The sequence below is a fragment of the Eptatretus burgeri genome, chromosome 16, assembly GCF_056783735.1.
Source record: "Eptatretus burgeri isolate ZD-2024b chromosome 16, Ebu_testis_v1, whole genome shotgun sequence".
NCBI classification, from domain to species: Eukaryota; Metazoa; Chordata; class Myxini; order Myxiniformes; family Myxinidae; genus Eptatretus; species Eptatretus burgeri.
In genome coordinates, this window is record NC_140976.1 from 50,807,464 (window position 1) to 50,831,549 (window position 24,086).

The 24,086-nt window shown below is 44.7% G+C and overlaps 1 protein-coding gene across 11 annotated transcripts in view; it reads right to left on the bottom strand.

Annotated features, from left to right (window-relative positions):
* The window catches only part of LOC147011051 (sodium- and chloride-dependent GABA transporter ine-like), a 119,074-nt gene that overhangs the window by 43,754 nt on the left and 51,234 nt on the right, over positions 1–24,086 (bottom strand). For all 11 annotated transcript variants that reach the window (XR_015052441.1, XM_085859796.1, XM_085859801.1 and 8 more), the window contains 3 exons: positions 4,514–4,648; positions 3,968–4,071; positions 3,108–3,232 (listed from right to left, as the gene is read on the bottom strand). Coding sequence is in view for 10 of the 11 variants with exons in the window: in XM_085859796.1 (XP_085715922.1) it covers positions 3,108–3,232; positions 3,968–4,071; positions 4,514–4,648 (364 nt within the window). In the remaining variant the exon portion in view is untranslated. The remainder of the gene's footprint in view (positions 1–3,107; positions 3,233–3,967; positions 4,072–4,513; positions 4,649–24,086) is intronic.

A 24,086-nucleotide genomic window follows, 5' to 3' on the forward strand; every position in this document is an offset into this window, starting at 1 on the left:
TACCCGTGGACACGCGGACGCAAGGACGATCCATCATAACCCACACCCTCCCCCTCACACTCACCTACTACTGCCAACATGAACAAACTACTACTAATACTAATACTAATACTGATACTGTTACTGCTGACATGGACATCGACTCAAAAAGGACTCGAAAACACTATTGGGTTCCCATTTTATGAGCAGCATTTTTATATACCAATTCCCAAAACCGCTGGGAACACGTCTTTATATGGCAGTTGTAAGTTACAAACACGTTCATTTATTTTTTTTTGTCGACCGGAAGACGTCATTGGAATACGTCTACATACGTCGATGTGTGTTGGGACTACGTAAAGAATTGGTTCAAAGCACGTCAAACATAAGTTAGAAATAAGTTTCGCGTAAAAAAGACATTACCGCGACGTGTTTCGACTTATGAGTGGCTTATAAGTAGCGTTTTTGGACGTGTGTAAGCGTCCACATATCGTGTGTAAAACTTATCTCCATCGCATGCGGATCGTGTGTCATACGCCGAGTACGTTGTAAATTTTGAACATGTTTAAAATTTCTTGACGTACTCTACTTACTACGATGTACGATAGCGTACTTTAGCGTTGTACTCACGTATACCAAACTTACTCATACCGTATTTGACGTGCCCCAACGTTTTAGACACATTTTTCTTAGGTCGGCATACGCTGGCAAGATCACCAAGGTGTGACCGCGATGTTGACACTTCCATTTCTACGGCAGTTATGATTCGAATCGTTGTGCGTCAGCCTTTTAATAGGCTACGTCACGACATCGTCGGCGATGCGTGCAACGCGCTATGCCTAAGTTAGACTATCGTTGGGCATCGGTTGTGTAGGCCGACAACAGGTTCAGCATTCGTTGGTATAAGTTATCTATAACACAACGAAACGTTCTGTGTCCATTACCAATGCGTTATACATAAGACCAAGTCGCTATGAATATGTCCGAATCTTTAAAAAAAACATCAAAAGTTCAACGTAAGCCAGCGTTTTATATACATTTTAATACGTTGCCATCGCTGGCTAAAACGTGAAGGTGTGACCGGGCCTTTAGGCTGGAAATGGTGAAGAGTTTTTGTTACTTGGGAGATGTGTTAGATGTAGATTGTAGGGTAGAGTTAGCTGTGAGAATTAGGATAAGCGCAGCCTGGAACAAGTAGAGAGAGTTAAGAGGCATTTTAACACAAAAATATCCCAAGCAAAGTAAACAGTAGATGGTTACTTCCACCACTGCACTAAACTTCACCACATGGAAGAGTTTGTCACAAGCAAGAAGCTTATTGCTTTTTAGGTCAAAAAGGTCAACATCGGCCAAAAGTTAACATCTTTGTCGAATTTATAAAATCATTAATTTTCACCTGATTGAAAAGAAATTTGAACATGATTTGCATATCTGGTTACTGAATTCAACCACCAATTGTTTTTGAGGTCAACATCGGCCAAAAGGTCAACACAGGCCGAAATTTCTAAAATCCTCAATTTTCATCCAATTGACTTGAAATTTGAAGAGGATTTGCATATTTGGTCATTGAATTCAACCACTAATTATTTTTGAGGTCAAATTTGTTTTATGGATTTCAAAAATATCATGCAATGCACGACATCTTTCTTTGTTTTTGTGTGTGTGCAAGAAATCTCAAAAAGTTGTAGACGGATTCGGATGAAATTTAGTGGACAGGTTGGACATGTGACAAGGACAAAATGATGAGATTTTGGTGAAGATCTTGATCAGGCGACTACAATTATTTAAGTAGTTCTTCACCATTGAGGGATAGGGCCAGAAAAAAAATGTAACACAATAACTCAAATGTTATGGACGGATTTGGATGAAACAGACAGGTTGCGTTTGTGACAAGGAAGAATTATTTCAATTTTGGTGAAGATCCGAATCCGGATATGAGAAGTTTTTAATTTATGTGATTCGTCACCATTGAAGGATGGTGCCAAAAACGACATAAAGCAGAATATTACAAAAAGTTGAGGATGAGTTATAACAAATCTAGTTGGATGAGTTGGTGAGATGACAAGAACCAGTCAATTTGATTCAGGTTCAGGTATGGATCCAGATCCGGCCTATCAGTGGGATACAAAACCTAAACTGTTCGGCTTGGAGGAGGTATATGCTCTACCCTGTGCCATTTTCGTATTTAACCTGTATTACACCAGTTATGATGTACAGTCATGACACATGGGGAATGAGGGTAGACTATGAGAGAAGAATAGAGAGGACAGAGCTTAGAATGATGAGATGGATGTGCAGAGTAACACCAAAGGATAAGCAGAGTAATGGGGAAGTATTATAATAAAGAAGCTTAAAGCTCATGGTACTTATGGGAAGAGTACAAAAAGAGAAGACCAAGGTGGTTTGGTGATGTGGTGAGAATGAGAGAAGAGGAGTCTGTCAAGAAAGTCACTAGTTTAGTAGTTGAGGGGAAAAGACCAAGTGGTAGACTGAAAAAGACCTGGAAGGATATGATCATAAGAGACATGCAGTTGTTGGGGATAATGGAGGAGGATGCTTTTTGACAGGACCAAGTGGAGATGGGCAATCAGCCAACCAACCCCCAAATAAAAAAATGGCATGGGAATGGCCTTGCCGGTTCACAGGCCTGCAGCAACTGCTTGATGCCGATCAGTGCAGAAAAGCTTTAGTCAATTCATCTTTGGGCTATAGAAATTCATCAATTCATCTTTGCATCCTGTCTAGAGGCTGCCATGCATGTGACAATTATTTACACAACCTGGTACACACTTTTGCCACCCACATTCCAGCAGTAGATGAAACATTGCAGCCAGGGTGGAAAGTACACCATTAAATGCCTGTAAGAAAACAGATCTGTTTTTTTGATGTTCAAGATTTAGGTTTTGGTGGTGGAAAGGGAATGAGTAACAATGAGTTGCGGGAAGGGGTAAGAGGATTTTGTTTTCCTGTTTTACAAACATATATATATATATATATATATATATATATATATATATATATATATATATATATATATATATATATATATATATATATATATATATTTGTATTTCTTCAAGAACTGAGAATGCATCTTGAACAGACAATGTTGCAATTGCAGGGCCTACCTTCAGTAGCAATATCTGCCACTGCTTTTCCTTGCTGCTGGGACATGTAGCCCATGCCAGAGAATATGACAAATCCAGAGAAGATACTGGTAGCTGAATTTGCGAAGGAGACTATCAGCACATCCCTGCAGGAAGTAAGTTTAAAAGTCATAAAATCACATCAGCTGTAAGAATGAACTTAAAACAAAATACCCCCATTTAAAGCAAAAGTAATTCATAACAACCAGTAGCATGAACTGCGCTTTTGAACAGGGCAACAAACTGTGGACATTCCACTGTTAGCAATTTCTCCTTACCAAACAATTGACTGAAGCCATTGACCACAACTGACCCTTCCACCTCTGATGTGTTGTCGGACAATTGGTTTTTGGGTCTTTCCTTCCCCAGCTCTATTCCAATCTACAGCACCAGCTCTACCAGTAATCTACCCTTATTCAGCTTCATGATAACATATCACAAACTCACTCCGTGTTCCTGCTGAAATCCACACTGAATCATCACCTCTGCAACCATTTATAATCTCCCTTTTCTCCAACATAAGAGGAATCAATGATGTTGAATATTCTATCAAGTCCTTCTCCTCGCTTCAATCATGAAAGGTATCAGCTCATTCTCACTGTCAAATCCTACATCGACATCAGCTTTTCTATGCCTTTCCTAACATGACACTATTTACATATCACTTTTCATATGCTTAGCTTTGCCTTCACACTGTCAATATGTACACCCTCAGCTTTCTGCACTTCTGATCATCCATGACTGGAGACGTGGATATATAAAAAAAACAACAACACTGTTCAGAACATGCAAAGCCAATTCAAATTAAAAGTTTTCAATTTATGGGGTGTGGTCAAACTCACCTAAGAGGACTGTGGTCAAATTTGTTGAAGCTGGAAAAAACAACGACCGTCCCAAAGCTGATGCCAAGGGAGTTGAAGATTTGAGCTGCTGCATTGACCCATACCTAGATAACAACACACAGATCCACATTGACCTTGAATGTCGATCTGCTATTTATGAAAAAAGAAAACATTAAGATTGCATCATCAGTCAACAAACTGAAAACAACATTACATAAGAAAGTTGGAGCCTTGATGGCACATTCAAGATTTGCAGGAGAAACCAATCAGAGGAAAGAAAAAAAATCATTCATAGGTGTCAAATCTATTTTTCAATACAGATATCAATGCTAATGGAATTAAGAGTGAGAAGACAGAGGGAGAGATGCGAACGTAAAAAAAAAAAAAACCCAGAGTGGAGACAACCAAGCAGACGAGCAACAGAGACACACAGACATAATGAATTAAAGGATGACAGATGATTGGGACTTCCTTGAAGCAATGCCTGCCTCCAAATAAAATAATTCTCACAATGACACAAATCATAAATTCTGCACATTGCAGTACCTGCACATCAGAAAGTTTGTGCCAGTCAGGTAGAATGAAGTAACGGACTCCTTCCCAGGCTCCGGGCAGGAGGCAGTTGTTGATGAGGAGGGCCAAAAGAATGAAGTAGGGGAATGTCACGGTGAAGTACACCACCTTCGGTGTAGATACAAGAATCAAACAAATAGTTTTATCCTAAGTAGATTCATGTTGCGAAAACCACGAGGCAAAAATTCCAATTTATAATATTTGAGGGTTTAAAAAAAATGGCCAAATCAAGAACAATTACTTTCTTCCAGAACACCAAAACTCAAATTTTGAGGAGAAAAAAATTATAATAATAAAAAAGAGGTGTGTTCAAGAAAAAAGTGTGTGAAATAAAAAAAAATAATAATAATATTACTACAACCAATGAAATGTTCAGAAGCATACCCGTTATGTATATGTACTTATTATATTGAAACGTGAAGTTCATACCCTCTTGCTACTTCTACTTTTCATCCTAATTCTTCAAGCTCGACAAACATGCAAAATGAAGGACGTACAGAACTCTCTTGCAATCCCTATGTAAATGTGTACCATGTCACGCTGCTTGTGGTGGGAGAGCATATTACAAGACCCAGCTCACTGTAAAATATGCTAATTACCCTCGCAGAAGGAGAGGGTATTGTGTTTGGGTCCATTTGTCTGTCTGTCTATCTATCTGTATGTCTGTCCGCACAGAACTTTAGTGTTTTTCTCCGCAACCGCTTGTCGGATTGAGACAAAATTTTCACCATAGGTGTGACGACTCATGGAGGAATGATATAATCGTAATTATGATATCATAGGTCGTGTTTGAGATGGGAAGATTGTTTGTGGAGTGATATCAATAAGGTGGGGATGGTTGGAGAATGGAGGGAGTTGGCTGAGGCTTGGAAGAGTATTGTTGTCATAGCAGGGCAGAAGCTTGGTACCAATTGACCTCACCCCTTATACAGGGAAGACATTGATGACGAGGAATAAAAGTGATAAATCACATTATTTGTTAAATCCACCAATGCTTAACACTTGGTTCCTTCGGAAAACAACAAAAACTGCAGATATGAATTCCCGATTGGTGATTACAATCTGGAACAACACACTGTCCTATCTTCATGAAGCTATATACTGTTACGGCTGTGGAAATTCGCAAACCACCATCCAGGTCCCGTAGGTGAGGTATCTCTTAAGTACATGTGTAGTTAGCCCCAAACCCGTTGTTTAGAGGGAATTACTGTGATTCATTTGAGCTCCGATGCTTTGAGTCAGTCGTTTTTCTTTTTCTATCTTTTATTTCAAACAAAAACCAACAAGGACGCTCGGTGGGCTTTTCCCGCCTGTTTTTCACGCCATTCTTCTCCGCACTTGGTGTGAGGGAGGAGAAGCGGGGTGGGGCAGCTGGCGCCCGATTGGTGGATGCGCGGTGTGACGCGGCCAGGGAGGAGGAACGCCCCTCTTTGAGACCTTCATCGGCAGCTGTTGTTTTGCTGCAAGGCCTGTGCCGGCCGGATCATCTGCAACTGCTGTGCTTTAAGGCCTGTGCCGGCCAGTTCATCTGCCGGCTGTTTTTACTGCAAGGCCTGTGCCGGCCAGTTCGTCTGCCGGCTGGGTTTGACTGCAACGGCCTTGTTCTGCAGGCAGTGTTTGCCTGCTGCCTTTGCCATGCCATGCCCACTGCCCATGTTCACAAGCCCCCGTTCAATTTTGATTTCCCCCCCCCCCCTTGTTCATTGCCATGTGCGCCAGGATCAAGGCAACGGTTTGCAAGCTGCAAGAACTGCCCTGTTGGCAGCTACAACACGGGCCTGCAGTGGCGGCCCATGCACCGGTTTTCTTTTGACTTTTGTTTTGCTCCATGCAGAGTCCATTGATCCTGGGCCATGGTTAAGCGTAAAATTTGTAAGTTAAGATGTACTGTACTTATGAGTGCGCCCCCGGCATGTCTGTCTAGCGCCGGCAATTTTATTTAAGTCGTCCTTGTGAGTGGGTTTGTTTACTTAGTTACTCAGCCCTCAGGTTATTTATTTTGGGGACACGAATACCATGAATGTCGCACTCAGGGATCCGTAGGTAAAACGTACTAGGGGAGAACTACACATGATGGCACACGAAAATTTGATGACTCGGGACGACTCTGTAAAAAAGGGGAGGGGGTAGTGTTACGGCTGTGGAAATTCGCAAACCACCATCCAGGTCCCGTAGGTGAGGTATCTCTCAAGTACATGTGTAGTTAGCCCCAAACCCGTTCTTTAGAGGGTTTTACTGTGCTTCATTCGGGCTGCGACACTTTGAGTCAGTCGTTTTTCTTTTTCTATCTTTTATTTCAAACAAAAACCAACAAGGATGCTCAGTGGGCTTTTCCTGCCTGTTTTTTCGCCATTCTTCTCCACACTTGGTGTGAGGGAGGAGAAGCGGGGTGGGGCAGCTGGCGCCCGATTGGTGGATGCGCGGTGTGATGCGGCCAGGGAGGAGGAACGCCCCTCTTCGAGACCTTTCTCGAAGTGCCTCAAAGGGGGGTGGAGCAAAGAATGGGGCGGAGCAACAGGGCGGAGCTCCGGGATATAAAAAGTCGGACACGGGCGGAGCGGTTTTGTGGTTGCTCTTGCTCTCTTCCTGTCTTCCGGCTCGCTCGTCCTCTTCTCCTCCTGGTGGCCGCTGGCCTGGTCTGCTGTGGTGTGGTTCCAAGACCCCGCTGGCGGGAAGGAGCATCCGCCATTCCCCCCTCCCGACCTCGGGCATCCACGTTTCCCCCCCCCTTCTATCCGCTCTGGGATAGCGCCAAAAACTCCGTCCGTGGCGTCGAGCGGCCAACACGTGCCGGCGCGAGGCACGCCGGAGAGGCCTCGCCTACCACGCTAGGGCATGGAGTCGGGGCCAGGCGGGACCACGTTGACAGACATCGGAGAGGGACTCGACGGCCCAAAAGGGAAGTCACCTTTTTCTTTTCGGGGTTTTTGTATGGATCTTGTGGCGCCGTGTCTTGTAAAGTAAAACTGTATAAGCGTTGCCGTGTGTTCGCGTATTCCGTCGTAGCTCTGCATTGTTGTTTTTGTTTTAAATAGATAGATGTGCATTCTGACTGTTTGACTGTATATGTGTGCTCTCCGTGTGTTGTGTAAATAAAGTGCATTATGTTGAATTGTTACCTGTTTCGCTGCGTCCTTTCCTTCGTTTGAATCTCCATCTTGCTCCACGTAAAGGGTTCGTAGTGGGCTTAATACGCCCGATAATTAATCGGAACCGTTGAGGCTGATGATAACACCGCTCGGTTATCCCGATAGCACGGAATGGACCGCTTAAGCAGTTCGTGTCCGGAGTCGGCCTGTGGCGAGGTACGATCGCCCGGTCTACTATCCGCGTGGGTACTTAGGAAGGTCGAGTTTGGCGAACAACCCTATCCTACGCGGGTGGCCAATTGGCACGATTGTGGTGAGGTCGAAAGGCCCACCCGTGACTGGCGTTCCCGGAGGGTCACGCGATAGTTCCCGGAGGGTCACGACAGAATTGTCCGTCCGGTGGGCGAGGAGGCCGCCATTCGAGTCGAGCAGCCGATCGCTCGCCGGCAGGCGCGAATTCGCAACAATACATTGGCCATACTCTATGACAGTGTAAAACTGGGCCATGCATTATCATGCCAATGTGACGTCATCTCTTTGGTCCTCTTTTGGGGTGTATTTATATTAAAATGAGATTAAAAAAACATTATGGTGTGGGTGCATTACCCAAGAGAGAATGTCACTTCCTTCTGCATGGAATTGTTTTAATTCGTTCAGCCATTATTATGCGAGGCACGACAACATTTATCAATGATTCTGTGGATGAACAAATCGGCGATTTTGCAATCTCATGACCTGGTATTTTAGTGATATATTGTTGGATATTGTTCATTATTGTTAGTTATGAAAACATTCTGGAATAAAAGGTATGTATGGTTTTAAATGCTTATAGCATCACTCTATCATAGTTTTTAAGCATATCATTTTGTACACATTTGAATGAGCACCCATTTTTGCCCTGTGCCATCCCTACATATGGGGTATTGTCAGACTCCATGATAAAAAAGACCATTTACAGCAATTCACCTGATTTCAAATTTTAATGATACTGTTACGGTTGTGGAAATTCGCAATACACCATAAAGGGTCCTCAGGTGAGATATATCGAAAAGTCCATGTGTAGTTCACCCAAACCCTTTGTATAGAGGGAATATGTGTGATTCATCCAGGCTGCGACGCTTTGAGTTAGCCATTTTTTCTTTTTCTATTGTTATTTTGGACCATTAAGCCGCCAACAAAGCAAACAGCCACTACCTTTACCTTCACAACTCCATCTAGCAAACATCGCTTCACCGCCATTCCCAAACGATGCCAGCCAACCACCAAATCACCACAGCAAACCCCACACCACCTTCGCCTATCTCCTACAACCATCGACCACACCACCAGTCAACACCAAATGTCGTGCTGTCCAGGGCCCGTTCGGTAATTGATGCCGAACGCGTCGAGCCGCGGGTACGAATGTGTTCCTCTCAGGGAGAAATTCGGATCAAAAAGGCTTCACGCCCCCTTTTTCTCCATCCAATGGGCGAGAGTTGGGCTGTATGGCCCCGCCTCCAAGCGCGATGAATGTGGATTCTTTACGAGGGAGGAATTCGGATCAAAAGAGGTTCACGCCTCCTTTTTGCCACACCAATGGCTGAACAGAGGGTGGCGTGGCCCCGCCTCCAATCGCGTTTTGATCCTGAAATTTGCATATAGGCTCTTCCTCCGGCCTATAGAGACGCGAGCACAAGGCGACTCAAAAAAGTTGCAGGCAGCTGGTCGGGGCGAGTGAAGAGTTTGTGTTCGAGTTGAGTGACTACGGCGGTCGGCATCAAGGTTGCGGTGTGGGGGTCACTCGTCTCGTCATTGGTGCAATCTCGTCGCGGGATCCAAGTCAGCCAGCCATTCCCCTCTCCCTGAGCATCAGCAATCCCCCCCCACCATTCGCGCTGAGATAGTGCCGGGGGCCCCGTTCCTCCCCCACCCTAAACTTGGTGCCAACCAAACTGCTTGCGCGGAGCACGCCGGAGAGGGCTCGCCGACCATGCCAGGGGCACGGAGTCGGGGTGCAGCGGCGCGGACATTGCGGCTTGTCCGCTATCGTGTCACGAGGACACGGGTAAGACCTTCTCGGTCTCGTGGACCTGGCCGCTCCTCCAGGTTCCACACACATTTGGTCCACAGACCTGTCTGCCTCCTTGCCTTTGAGGGTGGCTTTCTTTCCTTTGCTTTTTGGAATGAGTGATGTGGCCCCGAGTCCTGACAAATAGAACTGTATAAGTGTTGTAAATAATTGCTCTTTTATTAGGTCGTATTGCTTTTGTCTTGACTGTTATTTGTTGCATTTTGTCTTGACTGTAATATACGTGCCTTCCGTGTTTCCGTAATAAATGTGCATTGCTTGTTGAACTGTTTCCCGCTTTGCTTCGTCTCCTTCCTTTTATTGAATCTCCATCTTGCATCACGTAAGGGATTGATAGTGGGTTTAAAATGCCCGGTAAATATTCTGAACCGTCGAGTTCGACAGTAACTCTGCTCGGTTATCTCTGCAGCACTGAACGAGCCGCTTAAGTGGTTCGTGTCTGGAGTCGACCTGTGGCGTGGTACAACTCCTCGGTACGCTACTCACGCGAGTACTTAGGTAAATCGACCATTCGGAGATCAGACCCTATTTCCCGTGGGTAGAATGCGGACTGAGTTGTGGTGAGGTTAAATCCCCACCTGTGACTGGCTCCGGGCGGTAATTCCCGGAGGGTCACGACTGAATTGTCCGTTCCGGTGGGCGTGGCGGCCGCTTTTGGCTACACACGGTCGTTCGCACACCGGCGGGCGCGAAGTCGCAACACTGGTGTCAGCGAGCGGGAAACAAACTCTCCCGTCTCCAAGCTTAAATTCACGGGAATCGATTCAGGGGTGAGTGGAGTGACCCCCGATTCCCTTCAAATTACGAGCGAGTTAAATTCAATCCGCTTACGTGAAATAAGATGGCATTTCAAGGCGAGCGGGTGCCGGGGGTAGAAATCTATATGTCTTTTAATGTAGAGTCCATGGCCCGGGATGGTTCTTTTTATAAACTCGCCGCAGATGTTAATCCATGGGGGAGCTCACCCTCATTTTCTGAGCACGAACTTTGCCGGCAAATGGAGTCGCACAATGGGGCGCGATCGCACCTCAGCACAGCATGGAGTGAGCGGCTATTTATGGCGCGGCGAATGGTGCGACACGAGGCGAGCGCTCCCAACAACCATTTCAAACCATGTGGGCATGGCAGGCGAGGCAGGCGGACATTGGCGGGCTTCGGAAACAATTGGAGGAAGAATGGAAAACCGAGCTTGAAAAGAAACAAAAGGAGCACGATTTGGAAGTAAAACAACTAATGGAAAAATTATTGGAGGAGGTAAGGCGGTTCAAAGAACTAGAGGGGAGAGTGAGGGAAATACAGTTGGCAGAGAAAAAATGTGAACACGATTTGGAAATAATACAATTGAAGGAAGAGATAAGAACAGGCAATCAGGAAAGAGAAAGCCTAGAACGGAAGATAAAAAGAGGACAGGGACAGCTGGAGGAAAGACGAGCGTGTGTTAAGCTCCAACGGGCAGAGCACATGTGTTTGCATGGGGAACCCCTCGAAACGCGGGGCTTGTTTTTTTTAATGCGCAGAGTGGCGTCATGGCAGCGTGTAGGGTTGGAATCCGGCAGGAGGGTGAAACCCTGCCGGATGGTGCCGACCAAGAAGGGACGAGGTACACGTGCAGCTGCATGACATCACGAGCAAGGTGCAAAGAGCGCAGGTTGCGAATTGCCGCGCTGGTGATGCGCATGTGAAAAAAAAAGCAAGCCTCACTTCGGGTGACCCCCCTGCCTGGGCACAGGATGGAACTCGCTAGGGGGAAGGGTTAGCTGAGCTAGACCAACTTCATGGGGCAGGGGTAAGTCCTCATGGAGCCCATGGAATGGATTAGTTAGAGGGATTGTAGTTGAGATTTAGGAGGGAAAATTGATTTTTGAGGATTTTGGAGACAAAGGCAGACTTTGAATGTGTAGATGGGACGTAGCTTAGCTACGTAGTGTTAAAAGGAACGTGCTGTAGTTTAAGGGATGACGTGGGAGCACGAGTTAGTTCGGGGATTTAGTTGGAAGGATGGCAGAGTTCAGCGATGTGTGTGATGGAATGTGAAAAGTGGCAACATGTGCTAGTTGAGTGAGTGAGGCCAGCGGGTCTGTGTGAATGGAGTGAATGGGGAATGCATGGTGCGATGAGTGATTTGGGGGAGGAGTGATTCCCACCCAAGGGACCCCGGGGTCAGTGAAGAGTGAGTGAGCTGGGTTAGTTAAATTGACAAAATGGAAGTCGTTTTGCTGTTGGTGTGAGTGTCGGCTCGAAACCTGTTTTGGAGGGGTGAAGGAGCCCCGTTGACGGGCTTGGAGCGTGGCTACGAACGGTGAGTATCGCTGAGTGGGTACCCCGGGCACCAGGCTAGTCGGCCGCGGTAGGCCGAGGGCCCATGGGGGGCCTGGATAGCGTAGTGGGCACGGGTGCGCCCGCATGATGCGGGGGCCCAGGGTGCCATTGGCCGCGTTGGCAGTGTTGTGGGCACGGGTGACCCTCGGAAAGGGGCCCGGGAAGCCAGCCTGCCATGTGAGCGTTTCAGGGGAGTCGCCATGGAGGGCACTCCCCAGTGTTTAGGGAGCTGGTAGGCTCGGAGGCAGTGTCGTGCCCGGGGGTGCCATCGTAGGAGAATACATTAATACATTCAATAAACTAACTTGGCTTACTTCCCTCATGCACTCACAGCCCCTCTCAACCAAAATAATGGAAGTTGGAATTCCTCAAGGTAGTCTTAGGCCCAGTTTTGTTCTTCATCTATGTAAATGACCTCTGCCATTGAAAAGCTATGGAAAACCCTATCTTCCTTTGTGTAAACAACCAGCACATTGGCTTGCGCTTTGACCTCTCCTGTGCTGACCACATCAATACTCCAAAACCAACCACAGATTGGCACTCTCAGTTGTTCCAAATCATTCATTATAAACTATAACTACTCGCAACCTGAAAAAAGGCCTTCGTCCATAGCTCAATGAAGTACTGCTGTCCCACATTGACTGGCATGCATGTCCCTTCTGGATCCTATGGAATCCAAAACTCACATTATTGGCATCTGCCATGATGAGGATGAAGCACAAGGCCTTGTTGCTCTTACATCACAGTCAGGTTACAAGGAATAACAAGGAAACCATATGCAGGAGTGGGACATTTGGCCCATCATCAGGTCAGGTATGGGAGCATGTGCCAGAACAGCGCACCGCTGCATCCACTTTCCACCGGTAGTCCAGCGGCCTCCGTCTGGCCATCCCCCAGGCAGATGCCAGGCCCATCCCCATCTCCTTGAGATGATGGTCAACCTGCTGCAACCATGAGGCACTTGGTCAGCCCACTGGCCTCCTCCACTCATGAGACTACCTCGCTGAGAGAATCTGGTGAGCAGGATCAGCGTCAGGAACACGAGCCACATGTCCATACAGCCGCAACTGACGCTCACGGACTATGCAGGTAACAAATCTCATCCAAGGTACCGGCAGCGCCACACCCCATGATCCAGTGAATCCATGACTCCCCAGGGCCGACCCAGACGTCTATTGACCTCTGACTCGCAGCCAGCAGAGACATGAATATCACTGCCAAGGTAAGTGAATCTCTCCACGACCTCAACATCCTCACCACAAACAGACACAGACAGGACAGCAGCATCCAAGATGTCACCGAAAGCCTGGATCTTCGTTTTGACCCAAGAAACCCGTAATCCCAATGGCTCCGACTCCTCATTCAGCACCTCGAGGGCCCCCAAGAGGATGTCTAAAGTCTCCGCAAAGATGACTGCATCATCTGCAAAATCAAGGTCCGAGATCTTGACATTGCCAAACGATGCACCGCAACTTGATCTCTCCGAAATCCTCCCTAAAATCCAGTCCATAAAAGTGCTGAAAAGTGTGGGGGCAAGTACACATCCCTGACAAACTCCAGTAACAACTGGAAATAAGTCAGAGATGGTACCACCACACTTCACAGCACTCTCAGTACCAGAGTAGAGTTCAGACATCAGATCGATCAGTTTTGGTGGCACCCCACGAAGACCAAGAATCCTCCAGAGGACATCCCGATTCACTGAATCAAACGCTTTACAGAGATCAACATAGGCTGCAAGCAGCCCCTGCCGAAACTCTCGTCTGCGTTCGGTGAGGACACAAAGTGCAAGGATACGGTCAATATTTGACCTCTTTGGTGTAAAGCCTGACTGCTCTGGACGCTGGTGCTCAAGCAGATGGTGGCGAACCCTATCGAGAATTATCCGAGCAAAGACCTTGCCCGGCACTGAGAGCAGCATCACCCCTCGGTAGTTGTTGCAGTCTTGGCGATCACCCTTCCCTTTCCAGAGAGGGACAACAAGGCCCCTCTTCCAGTCAGTTGGGATGATGCCTGTGTTCCAGGCAGAGCACAAAACTGCATGCAACGACACGAGTGCAGCATTTCCACCAGCCTTGAGAAGTTCAGCATGGATGCCACAGATCCCTGGAGCTTTGCCCCGTTTCAACTGGTTCACCGCAGCCCGTGTTTCCACAAGCGAAGGTGGACCACAGTTGATTCTCGGGTCAGCAACAGGGATTGTAACACCCTTGACATCCAACTCGACAGCTGGGGGATCAGCCTGGTACAACCGCTCAAAGTAACCGGCCCAGCGGGCCTTCACTTCAGACTCCTCTGTCAAGAGCCAACCACTCTCTGCTCGAACTGCAGTGCTCCGAGGGAATGGCTTGGATGAACGTAATGCGCGAATTCCCCTGTAAGCGGGATGAGAATCACCTGTCCACAGGTGATGCTCTACCCCCTCACAGATTCCTCGCACATAGGCCTCCTTGTCCACCCTCAGTGCACGTACAGTTTTATGCCTCAGCTCCCTGAACAGCTCAGCTCTGCCATTCAGCCAGGCCCTGCGATTCTGGCAATGGTATCCAGTGTCCCTTGAGAGACAAAATTCTTCTTTGCCCTGCGGTGAGCTCCAAGGCATCCACCGGCAACATCAAGGACGGTGGTCTTGAAGGCGCTCCACAACTCTTCAGGACACCCAAAGCACCCAGACCCACCAAGTGTCCACTCAGCCTGTTCGGAAACTCCTCAGCTACTCTCTCATCCCTGAGCTTGGCAACATCCAGCCTAGGCTGGGATGGTACCATTCTCCAGGATTTAAGGTGCAGCTTTAGAGTTGCTACAACAAGCCTGTGGTCAGTATTGAGGAACTGAGCACTCCGGTAGACCCTGCAGTTCTGGATCATCCCCCAAAGACCGTCAATGAGGACATGGTCAATCTCCTTTGCCACACCGCCAGCGTTGGAATACCAAGTCCAGCGATGAGCTTGTGGGCGCTGATACCATGAACCAGCCACCCTAAGTCCATGACTTCTTGCAAAGTCAAGGAACTTAGTGCTATTCTGGTTCATAGTTCCTGACCCATGGGGACCAACACACACCTCATAACCATCCCTATCAGTTCCAGTCGATGCATTGAAATCCCCCAAGACTAGAAGTGTATCTCGTCTGGGGCACTGATCAACCACAGACTCGAGTGTGGCGTAGAATGCATCCTTCACGGTGAGATCACTCGCCTCAGTCGGAGCATAAACAGAGACCAGGGAAATGACACCTAAGAGTGACGAATCCTTAATCTCATAATACGCTCGTTGACCGGTGTTACTTCAATTATCATTGGGGTCAGCTTATTGGACACAGCTACAGCAACTCCTTGGGTATGGTCACCATCAGAGCGACCAGACCAATAGTAGGTGTAACCTCCCACCATTATCTCGCCGCAATCCGGTCTCCGAACCTCAGAGAGAGCTGCAATCCCGATGTCCAAACGCTTGAGCTCAGATGATAACAGAGACAGATGATCATCCTCTCTTAGGGATAGGACATTCCAGGCACCCACCCGAAGGGACCGCCTCAGGTTAACCCAAGGAGACCGCTGTCTGGTGGACGATACCTCAGCACCACTCCGACACACTCTCCCGCAATCTGACCCAGGGATGTTACCCCGTGGTTTCCCTCCTATCATCAAAGATTGGGGGTCCCGAAGGCTTTGCCCCAATCCCGTCATCCGGTGAGCTGCCCTGCGAAGGGAAGCTGCGCAGGAGGTACTCCCACGGAGTGGGTTTTCAGATTTTTTTGCGTTTTTGCGTTTTGCGGAATGAAGGGTTTGACGGTGGCCGGAGTGCAAATCCTGCCACCCACCTCCTCATAAGAAGTAACCCAACTGCAGGAGGACGTCCGCAGACGCAGTTGGGCACTAGATATGGATGGCCGTTGGCTCACAAGGAGCTCCTCCGCCCTTTGGCCCATTATGCCTGTGAAAAACCAACAACAGACCAAATATATCTATCAAAACGACGTAATTTCATTGGAGAAATAAGGGGAGTAGTGGAAATAATGTGCTACATGCAGGGATATCGCAATGGTGCTAAAATATAGATGGGGAAATATATTTTCGTATTTTCATGACAATGTTATTTCCCCTTTTTCAGAGGGTGGGCAGGGCAAAACTGTTTTTTGACCGATAAATATATCACCCCAACCAATCACACACTATCTATCCCTTGATGAGACCTTCACAGATATCACACTTCACACAGATGCACACAATCACCCATCCATACTCAACCTACTTAAAAGCCCTGCCAGTTTAAAGTCAGGTCAGTCAGTTTTCTTGATTGCCACTGATAACATGTCACCCAGTGCTACCTGTCGCATGGTCGGTTTGTCAGCGACTAAACCGACACCCCTCACTGGCTTGCCAGTGGGGAGGGTGACTGACACCCTGCGAGGACGAAAAAGAATCCCTGCCAAAGGGCGGATGAGCTCCTTTAGGGAGCCAAGGCCATCCAGTAAGGAGATGGTGTCTCCGATAAAACACCCATCCGGTTTGACCGGTTTTCTTAGGTAGTAGATTGTAGACATCAACCACCCATGGTGGTACTACCGTTCTGACTTATGAGCGTTAAAGTGGTGCCCGGAACCATCTTACACTCTCCGTGTCATGATTGCTGGTCTTATTTTCTGTCTCACTCAAACTATAGCTACCGGGCTTGCTTTAATCTCTCTTTTCTGCAAACAATCATCATACACTTTTCATCATACATTTTTCTTACTCACTCATTTTCTCTCCTCACTTTATTCTCTCTTTTCTTAATGCTCTATGCAGTTGTTTAATTTAAGGCAAGGCCTCGATGAGGACTATTTAGTCCATGCCTGTCGCCTTCAACATAAAACATATATATCCCTCTATACCCCTCCATCTCCAATGAGTCTAAGTATGATCCAATTCCAATTTAAACTTATCTACTGTTTCTTTTGCCACTACCTTTCCAGGTAGACCATTTCATGCAGTAACTACCCTGAGTGAAAAATGCCTGCCTTACAACAGTCTTACCTCTCCTCTTCTTTACTCTCAGGCTATGGCCCTGGTCCTATCACTGTCTTTTGTGCTGAAGGTTGGTTGCTATCCTTTTTCTTTATTTTTATGGTCTCTCCTCCAGTCAATGTCAATGTCAATCTCTCTGTCTCTGTCATCTGTCTCAACACACCAACCCTATCCATCTCCTTCAAGATGCATACTGTACATTCTTCCAATAACTCTTGTTTAAATGCCTAAAATCCCCATTTACCACATACGTTCACTCCGTTGTTTCTCTTCTTTCAGGTTTCTGGAATGGCTTTCTGCAGACAATTTCATTGCACTCTTCCCTCCAGGGTTTCAAGCAAGCAGTGCACTCCCTTGTCACATCCCCGTCCCTATGCATGAGATTTTCTACCCCAATAACCTGACCTAATCCAATCTTCTTCCAGATTATTGTGTTTCCTTCACTCATTTCTCTTCTCTTTTTTTCCTGTTCGATCATTCTCTTGTTTGTTGTGTACACCACTTGGTAGTAGGAATATGTTGGTTGTGTCTGACTACCCTCAACTTCATAGGCATAAGCTCATTCAAACAACTCCCTGGCAATCATTGCCCTCATTCACCTTGCTTGCGCAATACAGACGACATTGTTGATTCCCTTATTCACTCGCTCAGACCACTTCCTCGTTCATTCAACCAGTATTCCACAACAAAATATTTTTTATCATAAAGAGCATATGAACATCAGTAATCGATACTTGCAGTTGTTTTGTCTTTTTTTTTTTAACACAGCACTCCAAGCTAACCTGGGAGCTGTATCATAATGAACTGGAACTAATCCATATATATCTATATTATGACAAATATCTCTGAATGATTCAAATACATCAGCTGATAAGAGAACATCAGATTTAAGATATAAATTGGGATATTCTCCATGATTGGGTAGCTACGTTGAAAGACTTCCAAATATTTTGGGCATGTTTATAATCTTCATTGGTAATTACAAGTTTAATTTAGTTAATTTTAGAATTGTATTTTAGGTGGAGTCTCTCTTGATTGCATTTTTTAAAATGAATCCATATTATTGTGTTATAATTCATTATAACATAAGGATATATTCCTTTTCTTGTGAATGGATCAATATGTTCAGAATTGAAGAAGGCTTTGAGATAAGGAAAATATTTAAGACTCATAATTAAATCGGCTAATAGATGATCTCAGAATCTGATCTGAGTTCCAACTCTCAGATTTGATTTGATGAAAAATATATATTTGTTCTGCAGAATGAATAGCAAATAGATAATCCAGTTCTTTTTGAGAATTCTTTCATGAGTAAGTGTGTATCATAGTTTCTGCTGTTGTAGAGAAAGATGCATAAAATTTGGATTTTTAAAATTGGTTCACGAGCACCAGCCAGTGAACACTATATTCGTTATGTCTGTGTGTGTGTCTTGCTGTCCAGAGCATAACTCCGTGCACTTAGATCCGATCTTGATGAAACTTGGTTATGTGTTCGATATCAATGTCAAGTTGTGTTTTTCCTGGATGAGGGCATGCTCCGCCCATTGTGGGTGGAGCCACGCCCAAAAATAGCCATTTTTAGGGGGTAGTCGGATTAAAAATCTATCTTGTCCTCGAGAATTGACTGAATGGAATGGGTTCTTTGGTATTTAAATAGCAAAATGAATTACCTAAAACTTGTCATCCGATTTTTCATTTTCGTCCCAAGGTCAAGGTCACAAGGTCAAAAACTTGGAAAATTGTGAATTTTGACATAAAAATCATTTGACCACCCAAACTTTGAGAGCTTGGATGACAATTTTTTATGCATAACCTTGAGGTCATTCCCCACCTAAAGTCTTGAAACCGTTTTGCTCTATCTCAAAAACCTTGCCCGTGGCGCCCCTTTCAAGTTTGTTTTTACGCTGATTTATCAAAGTATGGATAATCCGAGGAGTGTGAAATGCCATATAGCCTATATGACGTTATATTGTTCCTGGAATGTTCCAGAGGAAGTTTTGCAACAAAGGTCATAATCCTTGACATTTGACCTTTAAAGGCCACAAAGGTCAAATTTTCAAAGTTGTGGGAATCGAAACGGGTTTTTGACCTTCTTTGACAAACTAACTCCAATAAGCTATAGCACATATCCTGTTTCCTTATTTTAATGTCCACAACATTGTTTTGTGACCTTTAAAGGTTATGCAATGCTCGAATTTTGAAAGTTGTTGAACGAAACCGGGTTTTCGACATTTGCAGCTGTTGATTGAAGGCCACTATAATCAATTATAACTTGGTCAAAAATTATCACATTGTCTCATCCTTGACTTCTGAAACAATCTACATCGTCAAATACCGCTCGTGAACCATTGTCGTCTTCAGACTTGTTTCAATTAAAATTATTATGCACAGGTCCTTTGACCTCTATACATTCCCATGATTTGCCAATGGTCTCTAACTTTTGGTGAATCCATATTGTTTTATTACTACAGAAATGACATTACCGTCTTTCATAAAGTCCTCACAATTTTGTTCTGTCAAAATAATTTGTCTGTAGTTTTCATATATTAGTTATATAAATAACATTTTTCTCATCTTGTACCAAATTCTTTATGTGCATAATCTCCTCTGTATAATTCAAATTTATTCAAATCATCTCCAACTGATTATTTTATGCAAGAGCACAATCCACAAGGTTTATGTTTCTGACAAATATTAAAATGTGATTTCACCTTTTTGAATCTTCTTCTTCTTTCAGCTGCTCCCGTTCGGGGTCGCCACAGCGGATCATCCGTATGATCCGCATAGTGATTTGGCACATGTTTTACGCCAGATGCCCTTCCTGACGCAACCCTGGTCGCCTCTTACGACACAGGGATATGGTACACCTATTTTAACCGGGGTATACACCGGCCCAGTACACTGGTACTCACTTCGCCGACCTCGGAAGGATGACAGGCTGAGTCAACCCCTGGTGTATTAATTCAGTGGCCCAACGGGGCTTAAACTCAAGACCTTTTGGATCCCAAGCCGTTGCCCTAACCACTGCGCCAACACCAGGCTCTTTTCACCTTTTTGAATATCGATTTGAAATCGGCATTTATTAAAAATTGGTGCTTCATTGTTTTACTGAAAATTTTTTTAATCTAACATCAGTTGCTTTCCATGGCATATCAATTACTAAGATTTATTATTACTATGATATTTTGAATGTTCTGATAATTTTAATTTTGTGTGAAAGAAGGTCAGACGGCATTAACCTCTGCCATCGAAGATGGACGGAGGTTACTGTTTTCACCTCTGTCTGTTTGTTTGTTTGTTTGTGAACAGTATTACAGAAAAAATCCTTGACGGATTTCGACGAAACTTGGTGGGAGGATTAGGTATGGTCCAAGGATCATGCCATTAGATTTTGGACTTGTTCCAAAGTCCAATATGGCCGCTATGGCGGCCATTTTGGAAAAATATTTGAATTTTTTTTTTTTGCATTTCTACATGTTTTAAGTGATTTCCAACCCCCCCTCCCCCAAAAAAAATTGTTAGAGAAAAAAAAAACAATTTTGCAACTTTTTTTTTTCAACAAAATTTCGATTTTTTTTTTTGCATTTCTACATGTTATAAGTGATTTCCAACAAAAAACATGCCAAAATTATAATTGCGGCTGATTTTGGAACTTCAGGTGGATATGCCCACGTACAATCAATTTCTGTCTCAAGGAATCCAGTTATGACGAATGAATTGAGGATGTAAAAGTTAAAAGTAAAAGGGAAAGTTGCAAACTATTACTCTGTGAGCACTGTTGTCGTCAAATTGAATGAATGGGATATCAGGTTCACTTGAGTGACCCAGCAGTATTGGTGGCGGAGGTTTTGCACTCTACCGAGTGCTCCCCCTCTAGTTTACAAATGAATGTATCTTTTTTATATTTCAATTGTATTTTTGTGAAATAGTTAACCTTGAATATAGGAGGTCATATAATGTCATATAATAATAGGAGGTCAGTTAACCTTGAATATAATGTGTTTTATAATTATTATATTTATCTCTATTTAACACAAACTTTATCATCTGATAAGTCAAAAACAACGAGATAAATTATTCATGTTTTAAAATTTTGGAATACCTGTTAATTTCAGTGGAAATACTAATTATTTTATGTTTAGTTAATCTTTAATTTGACACCCTTCCAGGATTATTGTGTGGAGGATACAAGTGGTAAGAAAAGAACAAAGAAAGCATTTATTACTTTCATTACTGAAGGTATACTGAAACTGTTCAGCCTGATGGAGGTATGCACCCTACCAAGTGTTGTAGTTAATTTATTTTTAATATCGATTACCACTTTTATCTTTTATTACCCCCCTACTCATTTCAGCCAAGGGGAGTATAGGTTTGCTCTCAGTCTGACCGTCCATCCCACCTGTGACGCTTTTTTTCCAATTTTTTTTCCCACACCCTGAAACATGTTCAACTGAAACTTGGTGCATCACTTTTTTATTCAGTTGCAAAGGAAGTAACTTATAAAATAGGGGTCCATGTCCGTCGATCCGTCCGTCCGTCCACAATCCATCTTTCGATCATTATTCTGCAACCTGTAGTCAGAATGACTTGAAACTCAGAGGAATGATACTTGGGGAGATGCTGCAGAAAGTCGCTCAATAAAATTTCAGATTTGTCACCAATTGACTTAGTTAATTAGTCGAATCAATTAATCTTCAAAGTCTTGAAACTCGTAGACTATTCATAGTTTTTGCTTCTGGTTTGGAATTGTTGCGGATCCAGGGTGGCGGGATTCTCACCCGACACTTGGCGCCACCCTCACCACTGCCGTCTCCGGGGTTTATAATGCCGGCTGACTCAGCACAGGCCTCGGGTCACGAGTCTTCAATCGCGATACCAACGTAATCCTGGACCTTACCAGTTGGGGAAATAGACCCCGGTTACAGACTGGTTTTGTCAGATGCGGAGCATTTTCTGCCAGTCTGTAACCATTTTGGTTTTAAATACCAATCGAACGGATCGTTCCTCAACGCGACACGAATTAACTCAAAGCGGCAACTTCATCCGAATCAACCAGATTTATTGGGGAACATTGGAGAGCACAACACAAGCAAAATATTCATGACTGTTTTTATCAATCTATAACCCGTTCTTAACGAGGGAACTACGGATTATGGGTTTTGAGGTGGTCCCTACCGAGATATACCTTAAACAACATGCAGACAAGACAGACAGACTGCATGCAGACAAGACAGAGTACTTGGTGATGTTTTAAGGACGAGAGGAAAGTGTCAAAAGCACGAATGTCGCTCGTAACAAGCCGATGTCCACGGATTTGCGCCCCAAGCTCAAACACGCTGCGTGGCAAAATGGCGCTCGTCTTCCTTTTTCGCACCGTATGCGGCATCCGTGAGCTCTGACCCTGCGTAAGGTCGACAGCACAAGACCGCTATATTGACGATGGGCTTCAGCTGGTCTCTCACAAGGTCTAGCACACAAGTCCAGGCCTGGCCTGCTCACCAGACAAGGCCAAATCAAGGTTCCGGGCTCCGCAGGCTGGGTGCATGGGATTCCAAGACGTCGTCGAGCCGTGAGGTGAGTAGGGAGAAAGGCTCCGTGATTAGCACACAGGTTGAACCTGTCGATCATCTCGTCTCGAAGCCGACTCCAGACACATAGCAGCCAGGTCCTCTCCCTGCCGATCACACCACTCGCTTTCCTTCTTCTCCTCGCCTCAAAGCCCACGCACGCTTCAAAATCGACTGCAGTTTTTGTACTTCTCTTCAGAATCACCCGTCTTTCCTTTTCTCCGCTTGCCTCTCAAAGCCGACTGCCATTTCTCTCATGGCAGAATCACCTCCATCCTCTCAGTTTTCTTACCCTAACTGAACTACTTTTTCTTTCTGGGGCGCGCCCCTTTACAAAGCCGACAAAACTCCTCCCCCTAGCTTCACCTCCCTCTCCAGGCCACCCCCCCTCAGCTGACTGGGCGGGGCCTATCGTCCGGAGAGGGGAAGGAAGAAGAGGAAGCCCTCGGTACACTACCAATGTATGAACAATAACATGCACCCTACACCTCCCGACACAGATGTAACGTCAAATTACCGAACAACCTGACTAAACATGCATTTAATGGGGGATCTGAGCTAATCCTACATTTAGCAGCATACTGAGGGCCATTTCCGTAACAGTATAATGGTTCTATGAAACAATATCAACAGCTTGCCTGAGCGTTTTTTCCGAATTTTTGTCCAGGAGGAAAGATAATGAGTCTTAATGAGTATCAAGTTCATTAGGACCAATTAATCGTCAAAGTCCAAAAACTCCAAGAGTATTCGTAGTTTTTACTTTTTGTATGGTATAATGCTTCTATATAAAAATGTATACACCTTATCGTAGCAGTTTTTTTCCCTGAATTTTTGCCCAGGAAGAAAGATAATGAGTCTTATTGAGTATGATGTTCATTGGGGCCAGAATAAAAACAATGAATGTTAATGAATATATCCAATATCAATGAAATCAGAACTGACCAGGGCCCACAGGCCGTATTTTTATGACAAGTTACAGAATATGGTCACGTTTCAGGGAGTTTCATCAATTTTTCAGTTGCTCACTTTTTGAACTTAAAAAATATCACTGGTAGGGGGCATGTATTGCAAAGCAATTCTCACTCTTGTTTCTTTTAGTATAGGCCTAATTTCGTGCAAGAAGTGGATGAGATATTGGATTTTGTGTGTAAATCCATTAAAACAAGTTTATACATCTTAAAATAACTTCCTTTTATTTAGTTTGTGACTTACCATTCAGAATTACCTTATTGTCAATATTGGCGACTGTACAACTATGAAAATATATTAATGTTGAGAGAGAATGAGGATTTATTCTCACATTTTTTCTTTTATTTGTATATCTTCCATCACTTTCTATGATAACTTTAGTTCTAAGCTAATATTTAAGAGTATTATTTCATTTAAATCCTTGCATAATTCCTTCCTCAATAAAGGGATTAGTGTTAACAATTCCTCATGCACATAGTTTTGTTTCTGATTATTTATATCTATAAAGTAATGTTCTAATATTACC